Source organism: Microcaecilia unicolor, chromosome 1 (genome assembly GCF_901765095.1).
Source record: "Microcaecilia unicolor chromosome 1, aMicUni1.1, whole genome shotgun sequence".
Lineage (NCBI taxonomy): Eukaryota > Metazoa > Chordata > Amphibia > Gymnophiona > Siphonopidae > Microcaecilia > Microcaecilia unicolor.
Window position 1 is genome coordinate 762,285,587 of NC_044031.1, and position 21,270 is coordinate 762,306,856.

Here is a 21,270-nt window from a genome sequence, read left to right on the forward strand (position 1 = left end):
CCGTAGTTAATTTTATGGATAGTTGTACAGATTTTAAAAGTGATACGTTCTTTGATAGGTAGCCAATGCAGTTTTACCCACCTTTTGCAGGCTCGATGTGGCTTACATATAACCATTAACAGCGTTAGCCGGTTACGGTTTGAACAAATACATAGTATGAATTAATACAAAGTGATATTGTGGTAGAATGAGGTACATGTATGGTAGGTACAATTGGGGGGAACTTAGAGAGGGAAAGGGGGAAGAAGAGTCAGGTAATGTCCGTTGCAGTCTTTGGGTATGTTGTGTCGCAAGTGTCCAGGTATTTTTATGTTGGGTCATTGGGGTATGCTCTTCTGAACAGTACTGTCTTTTGTGCTTTCCAGAAATTTAGGCGGTCTAGCGTAGTTTGTACTGCTTTCGGCAGTGCGTTCCATAGTTGTGCGCTTAGGTAGGAAAAGCTGGAAGCATAGGTGGGTTTGTATTTGAGTCCTTTATTGCTTGGGTATTGGAGATTTAGGGAAGATCGTGCAGATCTTGCGGTGTTTCTGGTTGGCAGGTCGATGAGGTCTGTCATGTATCCTGGTGCCTCGCCGTAAATAATTTTATGAACAGTCGTGCAGATTTTGAAAGCAATACATTCTTTGATTGGTAGCCAGCGCAGTTTTTCTCGGAGTGGTTTGGCGCTTTCAGAACGCGTTTTTCCAAATATAAGCCTGGCTGCTGTGTTTTGGGCGGTCTGGAGTTTTTTTTATGATTTGATCCTTGCATCCCATTACAGTAGTCTGCGTGGCTTAGCACCATTGACTGTATCAGGTTGCGGAATATTTCCCTCGGAAAGAATGGTTTCACGCGTTTGAGTTTCCACGTTGAGAAAAACATTTTCTTCATGGTGGATTTCGCTTGGGTCTGTTGGGAGAGGTTACGGTCGATTGTTACTCCGAGAATTTTCTGGCTGTCTGAGATAGGGAGGGTGTATGCTGGGGTGTTAATGCTTGTGGGTTTGTATGTGTTGTATTGGGATGAGATGATGAGACAATGTGTTTTTTTCTGTATTGAGTTTTAGTTGGAATGCATTTGCCCAAGAGTTCATGATGTTTAAGCTGAGTTCGATTTCGTTGGTGATTTCTGCTAAGTCATGTTTTTAGGGGATATATAATGTAACGTCGTCAGCGTAGATAAATGGGTTAAGGTCTTGGCTAGTGGAGTCATCATAAGGTTGAACAGGATCGGTGATAGTGGTGGTGATTAAGCAGCAGTGCCGGTGTTCTTGTGAACGTTTGAATTAAGCAAACGGCCTGGCTCCTTTACCTCGTAGCGTTTCCAAAACGATCAGCTGCCTCAAGTCTAGAGCACGGCTGTGGAGCTGTCCCTGGGATAAGCACCACTGTGGGTTTCACGTGACCGAAGAGGTGAAGCTGCTGACACAGTCCTCTCTCTTTTCAGGTTTGATGTGGGTCCAATCATTATGCAGGAAGAATTCCCCGTTCCTTCACGCTGCACAGCGAAGGAGTTGGAAGGCATCCTGTGTAAGAAAGGAGCAGAAATGGTAAACCTCTAGCATGTAACCTAGGCTTAGAGCCAAGAATCTCTCTTATGGCTAAATACAGTGCAAATGTCCATAATCTCTGTTTATAGTGGAGTCTGTTCTTACATGGCCCCCTCTGACAACCTGGTATCAGTGAGGGCTGTAATTATGTGGGAATTATTTCTCTGATATTTCTACTTACCATAAGAAATATACAATTTGGAAATGTGGGGCAAATAGGGTTTCTACCTCCTTACATCCACCCCAAGATACCGTGACGGAAAAGATAGAAAAGACAGAAGCTATTTTCCTTCCAAAGGGATAGTCTTTATTCCAGTATAGATAACAACAAAGCAATAGGGCAATTAGGCAAAGTAATCAGCAGAGTAATCATGCAATAATGACAGGTAACAAATAGCAAAGAAATCAGGCTATAGCAATTTGTTACGAGAGGGAGAGAGACCACTGTGATAAAGAGTTACTCAGTTAATCATCTCACCCCTCTGACTAGATACAACACAACAGCGCCCTATATACAGTGGATTGGGCATCAATCCCCTCCCAACTTGCAATTTCAGCTGATTTCTGTGTTACTGTTTTGGTTACATAAAATGGAACACACTATCTAAACGTTATAGCACAGAGAACTTTTGTTTATAGAACATAGCATTTCTTAAGATTGTAGTGGCCATTCCGTTACAGGAGTTTTCCTAGCACCCATGTTTATCACAGTGTTATCTAAGTCCTCAACACTTCTTCGCCTTCAAACCTTGTGAAGTAGTCTCAGTGGCACTGACTCTGTCAGGGAGGGTGGAATAGTGCTCGTAAGAGTCAGCATGACCTAGAATTCACAGTTTCAGCAGATAGTGTGCTGTAAGAGCTCTGGCTACACAGAATGCTGAAGCAGAGCTTTAAGATGCAGCTGCCAGGCTTCTTAAGTTTGAGCCTTTAAACATGCAGTTCATGGGCCATAATCTGACTAGGAGTGGCCTAGTGGTTAGGGTGGTGGACTTTGGTCCTGGGGAACTGAGGAACTGAGTGCCATTCCCACTTCAGGCACAGGCAGCTCCTTGTGACTCTGGGCAAGTCACTTAACCCTCCATTGCCCATGTAAGCCGCATTGAGCCCTGCCATGAGTGGGAAAAAGCACAGGGTACAAATGTAACAAAAATAAAATAGATACTACTGGAGATTCTACATGGAATGTTGCTACTATTGGAGATTCTACATGGAATGTTGCTATTCCACTAGCAACATTCCATGTAGAAGGCTGCGCAGGCTTCTGTTTCTGTGAGTCTGACGTACGTGCAGGACGTCAGACTCACAGAAGCAGAAGCCTGCGCAGCCACATTGGTGATCTGCAAGGGCCAACTGAGGAACTGAGTTCGATTCCCACTTCAGGCACAGGCAGCTCCTTGTGACTCTGGGCAAGTCACTTAACCCTCCATTGCCCCATGTAAGCCGCATTGAGCCTGCCATGAGTGGGAAAGCGCAGGGTACAAATGTAACAAAAATAAAATAGATACTATTGGAGATTCTACATGGAATGTTGCTATTCCACTAGCAACATTCCATGTAGAAGGCTGCGCAGGCTTCTGTTTCTGTGAGTCTGACGTCCTGCACGTATGTGCAGGACGTCAGACTCACAGAAGCAGAAGCCTGCGTGGCCACATTGGTGATCTACAAGGGCCGACTTCTAGTGGAATAGCAACATTCCATGTAGAATCTCAAATAGTAGCAACAGTGGAGGAGTGGCCTAGTGGTTAGGGTGGTGGACTTTGGTCCTGGGGAACTGAGTTCGATTCCCACTTCAGGCACAGGCAGCTCCTTGTGACTCTGGGCAAGTCACTTAACCCTCCATTGCCCCATGTAAGCCGCATTGAGCCTGCCATGAGTGGGAAAGCGCAGGGTACAAATGTAACAAAAATTAAATAGATACTATTGGAGATTCTACATGGAATGTTGCTATTCCACTAGCAACATTCCATGTAGAAGGCTGCGCAGGCTTCTGTTTCTGTGAGTCTGACGTCCTGCACGTATGTGCAGGACGTCAGACTCACTGAAGCAGAAGCCTGTGCGGCCACATTGGTGATCTACAAGGGCCGACTTCTAGTGGAATAGCAACATTCCATGTAGAATCTCAAATAGTAGCAACAGTGGAGGAGTGGCCTACTGGTTAGGGTGGTGGACTTTGGTCCTGAGGAACTGAGTTCGATTCCCGGCACAGGCAGCTCCTTGTGACTCTGGGCAAGTCACTTAACCCTCCATTGCCCCATGTAAGCCGCATTAAGCCTGCCATGAGTGGGAAAGCGCAGGGTACAAATATAACAAAAATAAAATAGATACTATTGGAGATTCTACATGGAATGTTGCTATTCTACTAGCAACATTCCATGTAGAAGCCTGCGCGGCCACATTGGTGATCTGCAAGGGGCCGACTTCTACATGGAATGTTGCTACTATTGGAGATTCTACATGGAATGTTGCTATTCCACTAGCAACATTCCATGTAGAAGGCTGCGCAGGCTTCTGTTTCTGTGAGTCTGACCTCCTGCACGTACGTGCAGGACGTCAGACTCACAGAAGCAGAAGCCTGCGCGGCCACATTGGTGATCTGCAAGGGCCAACTTCTACATGGAATGTTGCTAGTGGAATAGCAACATTCCATGTAGAATCTCAAATAGTAGCAACATTGGAGGAGTGGCCTAGTGATTAGGGTGGTGGACTTTGGTCCTGGGGAACTGAGGAACTGAGTTCAATTCCCACTTCAAGCACAGGCAGCTCCTTGTGACTCTGGGCAAGTCACTTAACCCTCCATTGCCCCATGTAAGCCGCATTGAGCCTGCCATGAGTGGGAAAGCGCAGGGTACAAATATAACAAAAATAAATAATAAAAATGACTTGTCAGTGTCAGAAAAGAGCAAATCAATTCATCTCCCTGCTTGCTTAGAAGTCTTATCACTCTTGTTGGATTGTAGCACTATGTTTAGTGCTGTGACTTGTTGGAACGTTTCACCTTTGCTGATGCTCGTCTGTCTATTTTTTCACGGAGAGGGTGGTGGATGCTTGGAATGCCCTCCCGCGGGAGGTGGTGGAGATGAAAACGGTAACGGAATTCAAACATGCGTGGGATAAACACAAAGCAATCCTGTGCAGAAGGAACAGATCCTCAGGAGCTTAGCCAAAATTGGGTGGCGGAGCAGGTGGGGGAAGAGAGGTTGGTGGTTGGGAGGCGAGGATAGTGAAATCTTATGATCTTTATTCAAGTTTATTTTTTGCATTTCTTTGGCAGGTAATTTCAGTTCTGAAGAACCTGCCTCGGTGTTTAGAAAATAAGCGAGAGCAGTCCAAGGATGGCGTAACCTTTGGTAATTGCTGACTTCTCAAATAGCAACTTTGTAAAAATAGTTAGACTTAGAAAAAAACAGCAGATACGAAATGATTTATGAAAACTCTGCAAGCTGCAGTAATTAGAGGAAGCAGTGGGCGGGTGACCCCGGTGTTATTTTGTTTCTGTAGCCACTTTTTTAATCCCCTGGAGATGCCCCTTCCCCCCCCCCCCCACCTTCCTCTTTCCTGTCATGGATTCCCCTACATTTTCATCCTATGGAGGTATAATTTTTTATCATGATACACACTTACTAACACTCAGATCATTAACAAAAGATTGATTGGCTATAATGCTGGCAGTATTCATTTGTTTATAAGATTTTTAAACCACCTTTCCGAACTGGATGTACAACTTAAAACATAAAATCATTTAGCATACAATGTAAAATCAAAAACAAGCAGCCGCTAGAAATATTTAGTATATAAGAACATTAAGTTACTATCTAATGTACATTTTAGAGGGCAGGGCTCTGTTAACATAACAACATAACATCCAGTCTTGTGTCCTGCAAAAACCTTGCAGTTCTAAGTGGGTAACAGAGCAAAGAGTCTGAACATTCATCTGGGAGAAAAGAAAATCAAGTTAAATTAAAAATGGTCTCGTAGAATAAATTTCTGAAACAACAAGGTCTTTAGTAGCCTAGAGGTTAGTGCAGCGGAATTTTGATCCTGGGGAAGTGAGCTCGATTCCCACTGCAGCTCCTTGTGACTCTGGGCAAGTCACTTAACTGTCCATTGCCCCTGGTACAAAATAAGTACCTGAATATATGTAAACCGCTTTGAATGTAGTTGCAAAAACTTCAGAAAGGCGGTATATCAAGTCCCACTTTCCTTTCCCTATTTGAGATTCTACATGGAATGTTGAAACTATTTGGAGATTCTAGATGTAATGTTGCTACTATTTAGATTCTGTTGCTACTATTTGAGATTCTACATGGAATGTTGCTATTCCACTAGCAACATTCCATGTAGAAGCCTGCCCTTGCAGATCAGCAACGCGGCCGCGCAGGCTTCTGTTTGAGTCTGACGTACTAAGCCTGCGTGGCCGCATTACTGATTTGAAAGGGCAGGCTTCTACATGGAATGTTGCTAGTGGAGGAGTAGCCTAGTGGTTAGTGCAGTGGACTTTGATCCTGGGGAACTGTATTGGCAATCAAGCCATTGTGACATCACTGATGAGGTTGGCTCTTATTGGTGGAATGAGTGGAAGAGTAGCCTAGTGGTTAGTGCAGTGGACTTTGATCCTGGGGAACTGTATTGGGCAATCAAGCCATTGTGACATCACTGATGAGGTTGGCTCTTATTGGTGGAATGAGTGGAGGAGTAGCCTAGTGGTTAGTGCAGTGGACTTTGATCCTGGGGAACTGGGTTCAATTCCCACTGCAGCTCCTTGTGACTCTGGGAAGTCACTTAACCCTCCATTGCCCCAGGTACAAATAAGTACCTTTATATAATATGTAAGGCGGTATATCAAGTCCCGTTCCCTTTAACTTTCTTCCTAAACATCAAATAAGAAAACAAGAGCATCTCACAAATTCCTTCCAGTGCCAATGTCAGTTCAAGCATTCATAATCTTTTCCTTCCTTTAGGCAAAGGGGAAAAAAAACAAATGTGCACAATTGGAATTTCTAGCCCTTGAAGAAGCAGCAAATAGAAAATGAGAGTAAAGATAATTGGGAGCTGAGCCATGTTGTATTTTAAATGGGGAACAAACCAGTTTAAAGAGAATTGTGGCTTCAGTGGGCAGCCAGTGACGTTTAAAATAAAGAGGAAATGCTATCGTATTTTGCTAAACCAAAAATTAAATGTATTACAATATTCTGCACAGTTTGTAATCGTTTTGACATTTAGTACTCCTGAATGAGCAAGGTTCTATTATATCATTGTTTCTGATGTGATTACTGATATTAAAAGTGTCTGATGTTTCTTTCCTAGCTCCTAAGCTCAGTCCTGTCATCAGCTGTGTAAGATGGGAAGAGCAGACCCCAACACAGATAATGCAACTGGAGCGTGCCATAGGAGCCTCAGTAAGTTACCCCCACCCCAAATAGCATAAATAATACAGCTGGAGCCTCACTAAGTTACCTGCACAGCATGGATAATATAGCCGGAGCCTTGCTGAGTTACCCCCACCCCACACGGCACAAATAATAAAGTGGAGCCTCACTAAGTCACCCCCCACCCCCCACAGCACGGATAATATAGCCATTAGCTGGAGCCTCAGTAAGTTACCCCCACCCCACACGGCACAAATAATAAAGTGGAGCCTCACTAAGTCACCCCCCACCCCCCACAGCACGGATAATATAGCCATTAGCTGGAGCCTCAGTAAGTTACCCCACCCCACACAGTACGGATAATACAGCTGGAGCCTCACTAAGTTACCCACACAGCACAGATAATATAGCTGGAGCCTCAGTAAGTTACCCCCACCCCACACAGCACGGATAATACAGCTGGAGCCTAAGTTACCCCCACCCCACACAGCACGGATAATGCAGCTGGAGCCTAAGTTACCCCCACCCCACACAGCACGGATAATACAGCTGGAACCTCACTAAGTTACCCACACAGCACGGGTAATTCAGCTGGAACCTCACTAAGTTACCCCCACCTCACACAGCACGGATAATACAGCTGGAGCCTCACTGGGTTACCCTTTTAAATTTACTACTTTGTAGCTTCATTGCATGCCCCCTAGTCCTGGTATTTTTTTGAAAGAGTAAACAAACGATTCACGCCTACCTGTTCCACTCCACTCATTATTTTATAGACCTCTATCATATCTCCCCTGAGCCATCTTTTCTCCATGCTGAAGAGCCCTATGCGCTTCAGCCTTTCCTCATAGGGATGTTGTCCCATCCCCTTTATCATTTTCGTCACCCTTCTCTGTACCCTTTTCTAATTTCACTATGTACCCTTCTCCATTGAGAATACTGACCATTTAACCCTACTCTCTGTTTTCTATCTTTTAACCAGTTTTTAATCCAGAATTGAATCCTACCTCCCATGACTCTCCAATTTCCTCTGGAGATTTTCATGAGGTATTTTGTCAAACACCTTCTGAAAATCCAGATACACAATATCAACCGGCTCACCTTTATCCACATGTTTGTTCACCCCTTCAAAGAAATGTAATAGATTGGTGAGGCAAGATTTCCCTTCACTAAATGTCTCATCTAATATTTGATTTAGTCTGTTCCAGTACTTGGCCAAGAGATGGCCCTTTGGCACTGCAATAACAAAATATGAGTACAACATTTGCAAATGGTGTTTGCTACAGAAATGTCACAGATAATTGGTTTAAACAAGAGCTTTTAGCTCCGAGTCAGGGCAGAGAGAGACTGGATGGCCTTGATTGTGTGGAGATTAGCTGTTCCCTGAGAAATGAGTCCTACCTACGGGATCACTACAGAGGAGGAAGTGTCATGGGAAATCCTTGATAGGCGGTAATACAGAGTTAAGGTTAACTGCCTGGAATTAGTATGGAATGACGTCTGATAACTGGCAGTCCCAAAACTTCGTTCATGCAATACATTATTTGAAAGATGTAACAAACACTTCGATACAGAGCTAATGGAGTCTGATTTCTGCATTCATATAAGTGGATCCAAGAAGTGTCCTGTCAGGAGCCCTTCCAGCCACTTAACATGCATTGCTAATTTGCAGACAGGTGATCAAAAGCAAACGCCGGCGCTAGATGCTGTTAGCGCCATACTAGTGCCGGCTTTTGCTACCGCCCCATGATCAGAGCCCTCGAGCGCGTGAAACAACGCGCTGGAGGGCTCTTAACACAAGTAGCATGCAAATGCATGCTAATCAGCACTTAACGCATTCATCCTCAATGATCAGCGTCCAGCGCGCCAAAGATTGGGTTGCTGGCTGCGACAAACCCTACACCAGCTCCGAGCTGGCATTAGGGTTTGCAGATCATTGGGGAGGAATGGAGAGCCCTGTCCAGCATGCATGGTAGGCCCCCATTCCCCCCTACAGCAAACCTGCCAGCGAGGGCAGTTGAGGACGTCTAAAATTTGGACGTTTCTGCAATGGGCAGTTAAGGACGTCCAAAATTGGATGTTTCTATGAGAAAGACGTCTTTCTCATAGAAACATCCAATTTTGGACGTCCTCAACTGCCCCGACGCTATACCTCCGACACCCGCTTGAAACTTGGCCGTCCCTGCAACAGGGCAGTCTGTAGCCCAGACCTGTCAAACAAGTTTTGCACAATTCTCCCGCACTTCTACCCCATAATCAGAGATAATTACACTGCTTAAATTTGCATGCATTATCTCTGATCATAGGTCTAATAGCGCTCTGCGCTGTTCCAGCGCTATTTTTGAGCTTTTGGTTAACAGATAAATTAATGAGGGGGTCCTGTACTGACATAATGATTTCATAGGTTAAAAGTGTTAATTGATGCTTTAAGGGAATATATCGAGAGGGCTTTTCTCCAAAGCTATTTCCTAGGCATGTGGGCTGTGCAAAATTTTACCTGTGGAGAAAAAGAAGGTGGAATTAGGGAGAGGGTGGCACAAATTTGTCTATATTTTTACATTTTCAAAACTACACCTTTATCAAGGAAAAAGGTTTCGCCTAGAAAAGGCAGGTGCAAATCTCTGCCATTAATTTTTCCTGGGCAATTCTCAAAGACTCTCCCCTCGAGAACTGACCCAAACCCTATGGGTAAAAGTGTCTGTGCACATTAATACCTGCCTCCACAATTGTGGAAATATCCTCCAGTTGCATAACGGCAGAGTTGTTTGCTAAAGAAATTAATTGAATTAAGAAGGTTTTTATAAAAGAAATATTTAAGAAAACCAACAAAATGCCAAAGTCAGGGAAAAAAAATAGGTGGCAGCAAATGCCAATGAGTGGGATTGAAGGGATGGGTATGACAACGGACCAAATGCCAGTGAGTGGGATTGAAGGGATGGGTATGACGACGGACCAAATGCCAGTGAGTGGGATTGAAGGGATGGGTATGACGACGGACCAAATGCCAGTGAGTGGGACTGAAGGGATGGGTATGAAGGACCAAATGACAGTGAATGGGATTGAAGGGATGGGTATGATGGACCATATGCCAGTGAGTGGGATTGAAGGGATGGGTATGACGACGGACCAAATGCCAGTGAGTGGGATTGAAGGGATGGGTATGACGGACCAAATGCCAGTGAGTGGGATTGAAGGGATGGGTGTGATGACGGACCCAATGCCAGTGAGTGGGATTGAAGGGATGGGTATGACTGACCAAATGCCAGTGAGTGGGACTGAAGGGATGGGTGTGATGACGGACCCAATGCCAGTGAGTGGGATTGAAGGGATGGGTATGACTGACCAAATGCCAGTGAGTGGGATTGAAGGGATGGGTATGAAGGACCAAATGACAGTGAATGGGATTGAAGGGATGGGTATGACGACGGACCAAATGACAGTGAGTGGGATTGAAGGGATGACTGACCAAATGCCAGTGAGTGGGATTGAAGGGATGGGTATGAAGGACCAAATGACAGTGAATGGGATTGAAGGGATGGGTATGACGACGGACCAAATGACAGTGAGTGGGATTGAAGGGATGGGTATGACGGACCAAATGCCAGTGAGTGGGATTGAAGGGATGGGTATGACGACGGACCAAATGCCAGTGAGTGGGACTGAAGGGATGGGTATGAAGGACCAAATGACAGTGAATGGGATTGAAGGGATGGGTATGACGACGGACCAAATGCCAGTAAGTGGGATTGAAGAGATGGGTATGACGACGGACCAAATGCCAGTGAGTGGGATTGAAGGGATGGGTATGACGACGAACCAAATGCCAGTGAGTGGGATTGAAGGGATGGGTATGACGGACCCAATGCCAGTGAGTGGGATTGAAGGGATGGGTATGACGACGAACCAAATGCCAGTGAGTGGGATTGAAGGGATGGGTACGAAGGACCAAATGCCAGTGAGTGGGATTGAAGGGATGGGTGTGAGTGGGATTGAAGGGATGGGTATGACGGACCAAATGGCAGTGAGTGGGATTGAAGGGATGGGTATGACGATGGACCAAATGCCAGTGAGTGGGACTGAAGGGATGGGTGTGATGACGGACCCAATGCCAGTGAGTGGGATTGAAGGGATGGGTATGACGGACCAAATGCCAGTGAGTGGGATTGAAGGGATGGGCGCGAAGGACCAAATGCCAGTGAGTGGGATTGAAGGGATGGGTGTGAGTGGGATTGAAGGGATGGGTATGACGAACCAAATGCCAGTGAGTGGGATTGAAGGGATGGGTATGACGGACCCAGTGCCAGTGAGTGGGATTGAAGGGATGGGTTTGTGGGGTTGGAGAGAGGTGAGTAGTGTGTGACTGGACCCGAGTACTGACAGACCTGCATCCCCTGTTATCTGATTGGCCCATTTTTAGAGTGAGCATGTTTTTAGCCAGAGTACAATAGTGTTCCCTGCTTGTAACAAATCCTGCTTCTGAGGAACAGGGTAATTGTATTCCAGAGTGATTTATGAACTTTCCTGCATAAAATGGCTTTTATGAACTTACTGTGTGGGTTTTGCATGTAAAAGCACGTAAGGTATCCATATGGCACATATGTTTACATAACCCATGGGTAGCGTGTCCTGGGGCAGAGTTTGGTCAATTCACAGGTACCTACTGTCGTGCAGGCAGATGTATCCACCACTTCAGTCTGGTACAGATTTCTGCCAGTTTATCTAAAAAATTTTAGTGCTTTTATACAGTAAGCTAGGACTAGGCCCCTGTGAGGCCTTCACATATTTTAAGAGCAAATAATGTGGTAACCTTCAAAACTGTAGCTAACTGTTAGGCTGTTCATATGTGGTAACAAGCTTTGAGCTGTGTTAACTGCACAGCAGCCCTCCCAGGAGTGCTGGAAATACTTCTAAGAGTTAGTATAGAGGTTTGGCACCTGTGTAAAATCTTCCCACATTCAAGTAAATTAGGCCTTAAGGATACTTTTACCTGCGCCACAGATGGGTGAAAAAAAGTTAGGGGAGTGAAAGTATGTGGCAGAGATGAATTTCCTGATCTTTCCGTCTACTTTCATGTGCTGCCGTGTACCTGTGTTCTCTGCCCAGAGGAACCCCAAATGTGCTCTTTGCATGACCACGAGTAACATAGTAGATGACGGCAGAAAAAGACCTGCACCGTCCATCCAGTCTGCCCAACAAGATAAATTCATATGTGCTACTTTTTATTTGTCCTCTTCAAGGCACAGACCGTATAAGTCTGGCCAGCACTATCCCCGCCTCCCACCACCAGCTCTCGCACAGATCGTATAAGTCTGCCCAGCACTATCCCCGCCTCCCAACCACCAGCCCCGCCTCCCACCACCAGCTCTGGCACAGACAGTATAAGTCTGCCCAGCACTATCCCCGCCTCCCAACCACCAGCCCCGCCTCCCACCACCAGCTCTGGCACAGACCGTATAAGTCTGCCCAGCACTATTCCCGCCTCCCAACTACCAGCCCCGCCTCCCACCACCAGCTCTGGCACAGACTGTATAAGTCTGCCCAGCACTATTCCCGCCTCCCAACTACCAGCCCCGCCTCCCACCACCAGCTCTGGCACAGACTGTATAAGTCTGCCCAGCACTATCCCCGCCTCCCAACTACCAGCCTCGCCTCCCACCACCAGCTCTGGCACAGACTGTATAAGTCTGCCCAGCACTATTCCCGCCTCCCAACTACCAGCCCCGCCTCCCACCACCAGCTCTGGCACAGACTGTATAAGTCTGCCCAGCACTATTCCCGCCTCCCAACTACCAGCCCCGCCTCCCACCACCAGCTCTGGCACAGACTGTATAAGTCTGCCCAGCACTATCCCCGCCTCCCAACCACCAGCCCAAGTGGCAGCTGTTCCAGGTAAAGTGAAAGCTGGCTGGTAAACCTGCATCTTAGAAAAGTGACATGTAGTGAAATGATTTGTGTTGGCAGCTTCCCTTGCAGACGCTCTGGATGGGTACTGTGGTTAAGCTGCTGGATTTTGTGGACGTTCCTGATATCCCAAACCTTGCAGGTATATTTATGCTACAATTGTCGCTAAATGTCAACTTCGTTAAGATAAAAACCTAAAAGGGTGGCATGTCTCTGTTTCTTTGCAGTGCATCAGGTGACACCAGGAGCAGTAAGATATCACAGACAGACAAAGACATTGCTGGTTTGTTGTAAGGTAGGGTTTGCCTATGGTTTCCTAGGACAGCAGCGTTTTCACTCCATTATAACCATGACAGGCTTGAAGAGAGGTGGCAAAAGGACAGAAGATCAGTTTTCAAAATACTTTCATCCTTAAACCCATTAAGTCTGCATGGTGGATGCCAGGGGCGTAGCCAGACTTCGGCGGGAGGGGGGTCCAGAGCCCAAGGTGAGGGGGCACATTTTAGCCCCCTCCTAGCACCGCCGACCCCCCCTGCCATATTTGACCCCCTGCCGCCGTCGCCACCACCAACTTTGCCCTCCCCTGCCACCACCGTCACCGTCAGGTACCTTTGCTGGTGGGGGACCCCAACCCAGTACGTCAGACTCACAGAAACAGAACGAAGCTTTGCAGATCAGCAACGCGGCCGGGCCAGAGAAGAGGACTTCGGCTGGTGGGGGTTGGGGTCCCCCGTCAGCAAAGGTACCCGATGGTGACGGCGGCAGCGGGGGAGGGTTGGTGGTGGGAGGTTGAGAGGGTCGTCGGCGGGGGGGGGCAGGGCCAAAACTATGGGGGCCCATGCCCCCGTGGCCCCACGTAGCTACGCCCCTGGTGGATGCTAGAAGCTTCTTCCCCGGAGTGTACAATATTCAAATTGCACATTTAATATGACATGCTACAAAAGGTGGATAATGGATTTTATTTTTTTTGCTTGGAAATTATTAAATAACAAAAGTTTAATCTAGTTTATGGTTTGCACAAGGTGCAACTGATGAAAGAGCTGGTGCTCACTTCTGGTCTGCTGTTAAGCATTCCGGCAGTACTTAAAACCTAAGAGCAAAAGCATCACCGTATTAGCCCCATATCCTGTTTTGAGTAGTGGCCAGTCCAGGTCACAAGTACTTGACAAGATCCCAAAAGAGTAAAACAGATTTTATGCTTTTTTCCCCCCAAGAATAAGCAGTGGATTTTCCCAAGTCCATCTTAATAATTTTTGTTACATTTGTACCCCGCGCTTTCCCACTCATGGCAGGCTCAATGCGGCTTACATGGGGCAATGGAGGGTTAAGTGACTTGCCCAGAGTCACAAGGAGCTGCCTGTGCCTGAAGTGGGAATCAAACTCAGTTCCTCAGCACCAAAGTCCACCACCCTAACCACTAGGCCAGTCCTCCACTGTCTACCCTAACCACTAGGCCACTCCTCCACTGTTGCTACTATTTGAGATTCTACATGGAATGTTGCTATTCCACTAGCAACATTCCATGTAGAAGTCAGCCCTTGCAGATCACCAATGTGGCCGCAGGACGTCAGACTCACCGAAACAGAAGCCTGCGCAGCCTTCTACATGGAATGTTGCTAATGGAATAGCAACATTCCATGTAGAATCTCCAATAGTAGCAACATTCCATGTAGAATCTTCAATAGTATCTATTTTATTCTTGTTACATTTGTACCCTGCGCTTTCCCACTCATGGCAGGCTCAATGCGGCTTACATGGGGCAATGGAGGGTTAAGTGACTTGCCCAGAGTCACAAGGAGCTGCCTGTGCCTGAAGTGGGAATCAAACTCAGTTCCTCAGGACCAAAGTCCACCACCCTAACTACTAGGCCACTCCTCCACTGTTGCTACTATTTGAGATTCTACATGGAATGTTGCTATTCCACTAGCAACATTCCATGTAGAAGTCAGCCCTTGCAGATCACCAATGTGGCCGCGCAGGCTTCTGCTTCTGTGAGTCTGACGTCCTGCACGTATGTGCAGGACGTCAGACTCACCGAAACAGAAGCCTGCGCAGCCTTCTACATGGAATGTTGCTAATGGAATAGCAACATTCCATGTAGAATCTCCAATAGTAGCAACATTCCATGTAGAATCTTCAATAGTATCTATTTTATTTTTGTTACATTTGTACCCTGCGCTTTCCCACTCATGGCAGGCTCAATGCGGCTTACATGGGGCAATGGAGGGTTAAGTGACTTGCCCAGAGTCACAAGGAGCTGCCTGTGCCTGAAGTGGGAATCGAACTCAGTTCCTCAGTTCCCCAGGACCAAAGTCCACCACCCTAACCACTAGGCCACTCCTCCACTGTTCCTACTATTGGAGATTCTACTAGCAACATTCCATGTAGAAGTCGGCCCTTGCAGATCACCAATGTGGCTGCGCAGGCTTCTGCTTCTGTGAGTCTGACGTCCTGCACATATGTGCAGGATGTCAGACTCACAGAATCAGAAGCCTGCACAGTGGAATAGCAACATTCAATGTAGAATCTCTAATAGTAGCAACATTCCATGTAGAATGTCCAATAGTAGCAACATTCCATGTAGAATCTCCAATAGTATCTATTTTATTTTTGTTACATTTGTACCCTGCGCTTTCCCACTCATGGCAGGCTCAATGCGGCTTACACGGGGCAATGGAGGGTTAAGTGACTTGCCCAGAGTCACAAGGAGCTGCCTGTGCCTGAAGTGGGAATTGAACTCAGTTCCTTAATGGCTTATGGACTTTTCTTTTAGAAAACAACCTTTTTTCTTTTTAACCCTGCTAAGCTAACTGCTTTACAACATTCTCTAGCAACAAATTCCAGAGTTTCGTTAAAAGTTGAGTGAAGAAATATTTTCTCCATTTTGTTCTAGATTTACTACTTAGTAGCTTCATTATGTTCTCTTAGTTCTAGTATTTTTGGAAGGTGTGAATGTTTTACGCGTTCAGTTTCTGTGAGCAAGCAGAAACACTGGGGAAGGGGGGAATTCTACAACTGGATACCTCCATTTAAATACCCTGAGGATGTGTGGGAGGAGCCTATTTTATAATGGTATCTGGGCTCCTAGAGCTCGTGTTAGAATACCTGGTATCGTCATGCCGAACATTTATGCACCTGTAGACCTGGTGCTTAAATGTGACAAGGATATGCATAACTTAAAGTATTGTATAAGTTACACATGTGACTGGGAGCCCTGCCCCTCTGCATTTACCGAACAGTGCTCAGGCGCCCTGCTGGCACGCTTGCAGTAAATATACACTTATGTAGGCGCTACTGTTCTAGATTCATATGCGCACCTGATCATAGAATTTCCCTTCCCAGGCTTCGTTTTAATAAAGTACAACAGTGAGAATGCAGTATTGGATTGGTGGATTGACAAAAAGAGGAATTAGGCTGAACAAGTGGAAAGAGTTTGGATCTGTCTGCATTTACAAGAATTATAAGTGGAACCGCAGTTAATTGAGATCCATCTTTTGTAATTTTATGCTTCATCTGTAATGAGGCTGTATCAGGGTGAGAGTAGCCCACGATAGTACCTTTCAGCTTACTTAGATCTGAAGTGTTGGAACTGACAAAAAAATTATTAAACCGTTATCATCCGAGGAGGAGTGGCCTAGTGGTTAGAGTGGTGGACATTGGTCCTGAGGAACTGAGTTCGATTCCCACTTCAGGCACAGGCAGCTCCTTGTGACTCTGGGCAAGTCACTTAACCCTCCATTGCCCCATGTAAGCCGCATTGAGCCTACCATGAGTGGGAAAGTGCAGGGTACAAATGTAAGAAAAATAAAATAGATACTTTTGAAGATTCTACATGGAATGTTGCTATTCCACTAGCAACATTCCATATAGAAGGCTGCGCAGGCTTCTGTTTCTGTGAGTCTGACGTCAGACTCACAGAAGCAGAAGCCTGCGCGGCCACATTGGCGATCTGCAAGGGCCGACTTCTAGTGGAATAGCAACATTCCATGTAGAATCTCAAATAGTAGCAACAGTGGAGGAGTGGCCTAGTGGTTAGAGTGGTGGACTTTGGTCCTGAGGAACTGAGTTCGATTCCCACTATTGGAGATTCTACATGGAATGTTGCTACTATTGGAGATTCTACATGGAATGTTGCTATTCCACTAGCAACATTCCATGTAGAAGGCTGCGCAGGCTTCTGCTTATGTGAGTCTGACGTCCTGCACGTACGTGCAGGACGTCAGACTCACAGAAGCAGAAGCCTGCGCGGCCACATTAGTGATCTACAAGGGCCGACTTCTACATGGAATGTTGCTAGTGGAATAGCAACATTCCATGTAGAATCTCAAATAGTAGCAACAGTGGAGGAGTGGCCTAGTGGTTAGGGTGGTGGACTTTGGTCCTGAGGAACTGAGTTCGATTCCCACTATTGGAGATTCTACATGGAATGTTGCTACTCTTTGAGATTCTACATGGAATGTTGCTACTATTGGAGATTCTACATGGAATGTTGCTATTCCACTAGCAACATTCCATGTAGAAGGCTGCGCAGGCTTCTGTTTCTGTGAGTCTGACGTCCTGCACGTACGTGCAGGACGTCAGACTCACAGAAGCAGAAGCCTGCGCGGCCACATTGGCGATCTGCAAGGGCCGACTTCTAGTGGAATAGCAACATTCCATGTAGAATCTCAAATAGTAGCAACAGTGGAGGAGTGGCCTAGTGGTTAGGGTGGTGGACTTTGGTCCTGAGGAACTGAGTTCGATTCCCACTATTGGAGATTCTACATGGAATGTTGCTACTCTTTGAGATTCTACATGGAATGTTGCTACTATTGGAGATTCTACATGGAATGTTGCTATTCCACTAGCAACATTCCATGTAGAAGGCTGCGCAGGCTTCTGTTTCTGTGAGTCTGACGTCCTGCACGTACGTGCAGGACGTCAGACTCAGAAGCAGAAGCCTGCGCGGCCACATTGGCGATCTGCAAGGGCCGACTTCTAGTGGAATAGCAACATTCCATGTAGAATCTCAAATAGTAGCAACAGTGGAGGAGTGGCCTAGTGGTTAGAGTGGTGGACATTGGTCCTGAGGAACTGAGTTCGATTCCCACTTCAGGCACAGGCAGCTCCTTGTGACTCTGGGCAAGTCACTTAACCCTCCATTGCCCGCTGCATAGAGCCTGCCATGAGTGGGAAAAGTGCGGGGTACAAATCTAACAAAAATAAAAATAGTGATTTTGATGGAGTAACTGCTAAATGTGTGTTCGAGGGGAGACCCCACTGTACCGTAAAAGCTCAGCTCCACACTGTTTATTTCTGGGACCAGCATGGTGTGTCTGATAACACTGGTGTTCCTTTTCAGATCTTCGGAGCAAGCTGTTCTGCAAATTAGTTTTATGGGTGTTGGGGAAGTTTATTATTTCAGATGATTTCATAACCTCGCTAGGCTAATTTTTCACTGATGTCCTTTACATTTTTAGGACGGCTGGGTGGGCGTCAGAACTGTGGTATTAAAGAAGAAACTTTCGGCTGCTGATTTCTACAACGGTTATTTGCATCCCTGGTTCCAGCAGACAGCGCAAGCCCCGCTAGAGACCTGCCGATTTCACACGCTCAGACTAGCACCGAAGGTGAAGAAATCCTCCAAGAAGCAAGAGGGTGTTCACTTATGATGCAGCATACCTGTGACTGGGGGGGGGGGGGGGGGCAGAAGGTTCGACTGCTAAAATTTGCAGCAATGTTGCTGAAGAGAACGAGTGTTTAAAGGACTTGGTGATGGACTTTGCAGCTCTAACAGGCTCCTTCAAAAGGCTTCTTAGCATCCATTAATCTGTCCAATTCACGTTCGAGTCAATTCGTTTTGATTCAATCCGTTCGATTCAGAAAAAAAATCGGGAGTCCTGATTCAAGACATCCCCACCTCCCTCCCGCTGTCACCAAGCCACTGCTGCTTCCCACTCCCTCCCTCACGCTCACTGTCAATAGCAGCGGCGACAAGAAGATAAACTAACTTGCGAGACATTGGAAACAGGCGGAAGCGCCACCTGAGAGGGACTGGATTTTGAAGTTGGCCCTGATTGGAGAAGCTCACGGACAAAAGAATGGGCAGAAACATCTGAGTTATGGACTCAGCTTCGGGAACTAACCCAAATGACTTAAGAATAAAAAAAAAAAAAAAAGGACAGAGGGGGGAAGGGGAGGGTGGGGGGGGGGAGAGGGATGGAGGGAGCGGGAGGGGTAAAAGATTTTGTATATGGTTATATGTAATACAATATTAAGTTTGTTAATAAAAAATGTAAAGTAAAAAAAAAAAAAAAAAGATAAACTAACTCAGGGCTGGTATCTCTATTGGAGCTGGCTCTGCCCTGGCACAGGAGGAAGTGACAACAGGGGAGCAGCACCAAGCCACCAATGGATAGTCATTGTAGTCTCAGTTTCCCCTCCCCTGTGCAGCCGTCATCCCCATACACTCAGCGCAAACTAACCTATGAGCTGCTGCATCCATGTTGTCGTTCTTTATTTCTGGTAGTATTTTTATTTAATCTCACTTGTATTTTCAAACATGCCAGCTTCTGTAGCATACAGATGTACACAGAGGAAGTATAATAACAGAATAACTTTTCATAGGTAGAGTAGTCATTTGTTTTAAATGTGTCACAGTACCATTTGGAGGGGCTGGTTATAGAGACACCCTAGCACCTGTTATATTCGTGCAGAGATTTTCTTTCCATAATATGTATTTATTTATTTCTTCAATTCTTGGTTATAAAAGGCATGTTTTGTTTTTGGGTTTTTTTTGGGGGGGGGGGGTGCTGTTAATCTTTGTCTCCTGGTCGTGTGTTTATATATAGATGAAACTGAGTCGATGTCAAGCTCCCTATTATAATTTGATAACAACAGTTTCTCGGTTATTACCCAAATGCAAACGCGATTATGTTAATACGTTTTGGATAAGTCTTCAAACCAATGGACTGCATTAAAAGAAAAAGATGGCACGTGGGAACTTGCTCCTTTTGTTTTGTTGAATGTAGTGGTATATTATAAAAATGCACTTGCCTTTTTTTATTACTGCTAATTCATAGAGAGCTATGAATAGTGAGGGAAGGGCTTCCTTCATACAGAAGTTCTGCTCCTGATCTAGTCCTTACATACTTTTTTTTGTTATTGTTCTGTGTTAAAGAGTTTTTTTAAGAAAAAAAAAATTGTGGAGATAGTGTTGACATTTTAGAGAAGTTAGAGGCTGGTGCAGTTTAACCTGTCATCACAAATGCTTTCTTAAATGTTTAAAATGTTCAATTACTGCTGCCTGTTTGTGTTACTCTGTCTGTTGGATCTGAGGCTATGGTCTCCTATATTTCAGTTAAGCTGAATACCATCAAATTGAATGGAAAAAAATAATTCAGATGAGCAAATCGAATCGAAAGAAATTTTGAGTGAATCAGACAGCACTATCCTAGAGTTTTTGGCTGTGACTGAGATCTGGAAAACTCAAGACACAGGGAAACCATTTCTCTGACCTTGGAGCAACAAAACAAAACCTCAATCCTGAGCCACCACTGTGAGCAATTTGTTTCTGTGCTCTGAATACTGAAAAATGACCCTTCAGAAATGTGCAACTGGGCCTCTGCTGGTGAATAAATGAGTTTGCCAGAGCTATAGATCAGCAGGTACTGGTTTTCTTGTAACCTAATAGATGCTTCTTAATTGCTGAGTGCTTAGAGGGCCGTAAATCAAGTGGTTCCAGGACCTGCAGTCCTGCTGCTGCAATTTAACCACTGTTCACTTTTGGGCTAGCATTGAAGTAAAATACTTGCTGTAAGTCACGCACACAGATTTGATTATATAATCGCTGTGCATATTTTCCTTAGTCTGACCTCACTGTATTTCTTTGGCAGGTAAAAGTACACATCTGTACTTTGTATGTGCAGAAAAGGGGGCAATATATCAGCCCACAGTGTTATGTGGATAAATGAGTTTATTTGTATAGATCTCTTGACTGTTGCCTACTTAGTGTATGAAGAATATGATACTTTATACATAAGTACATAAGTAATGCCACACTGGGAAAAGACCAAGGGTCCATCGAGCCCAGCATCCTGTCCACGACAGCAGCCAATCCAGGCCAAGGGCACCTGGCGAGCTTCCCAAACGTACAAACATTCTATACAATCAAGCCATTGTGACATCACTAATGAGGTTGGCTCTTATTGGTGGAATGAGCCACTATGACATCACAATAGGTTAAATCACTGCTCTATGTAATAAAAGTGAGCCACGTAGAGGACATAAGTACATAAGTAATGCCACACTGGGAAAAGACCAAAGGTCCATCGAGCCCAGCATCCTGTCCACGACAGCGGCCAATCCAGGCCAAGGGCACCTGGCGAGCTTCCCAAACGTACAAACATTCTATACATGTTATTCCTGGAATTTTGGATTTTTCCAAGTCTGTTTAGTAGCGGTTTATGGACTTGTCCTTTAGGAAACCGTCCAACC

The 21,270-nt window shown here is 45.6% G+C and overlaps 1 protein-coding gene across 3 annotated transcripts in view; it reads left to right on the plus strand.

Annotated features, from left to right (window-relative positions):
- LOC115459926 (methionyl-tRNA formyltransferase, mitochondrial-like) overlaps nucleotides 1-18,837 on the plus strand; it is a 95,968-nt gene extending 77,131 nt beyond the window's left edge. For all 3 annotated transcript variants that reach the window (XM_030189766.1, XM_030189764.1, XM_030189765.1), the window contains 6 exons: nucleotides 1,426-1,528; nucleotides 4,800-4,875; nucleotides 6,833-6,924; nucleotides 12,856-12,937; nucleotides 13,023-13,090; nucleotides 18,255-18,837. In XM_030189766.1, the coding sequence (XP_030045626.1) occupies nucleotides 1,426-1,528; nucleotides 4,800-4,875; nucleotides 6,833-6,924; nucleotides 12,856-12,937; nucleotides 13,023-13,090; nucleotides 18,255-18,446 (613 nt within the window). In that variant the 3' untranslated portion in view covers nucleotides 18,447-18,837. The remainder of the gene's footprint in view (nucleotides 1-1,425; nucleotides 1,529-4,799; nucleotides 4,876-6,832; nucleotides 6,925-12,855; nucleotides 12,938-13,022; nucleotides 13,091-18,254) is intronic.
- Nucleotides 18,838-21,270: the final 2,433 nt, after the last annotated feature.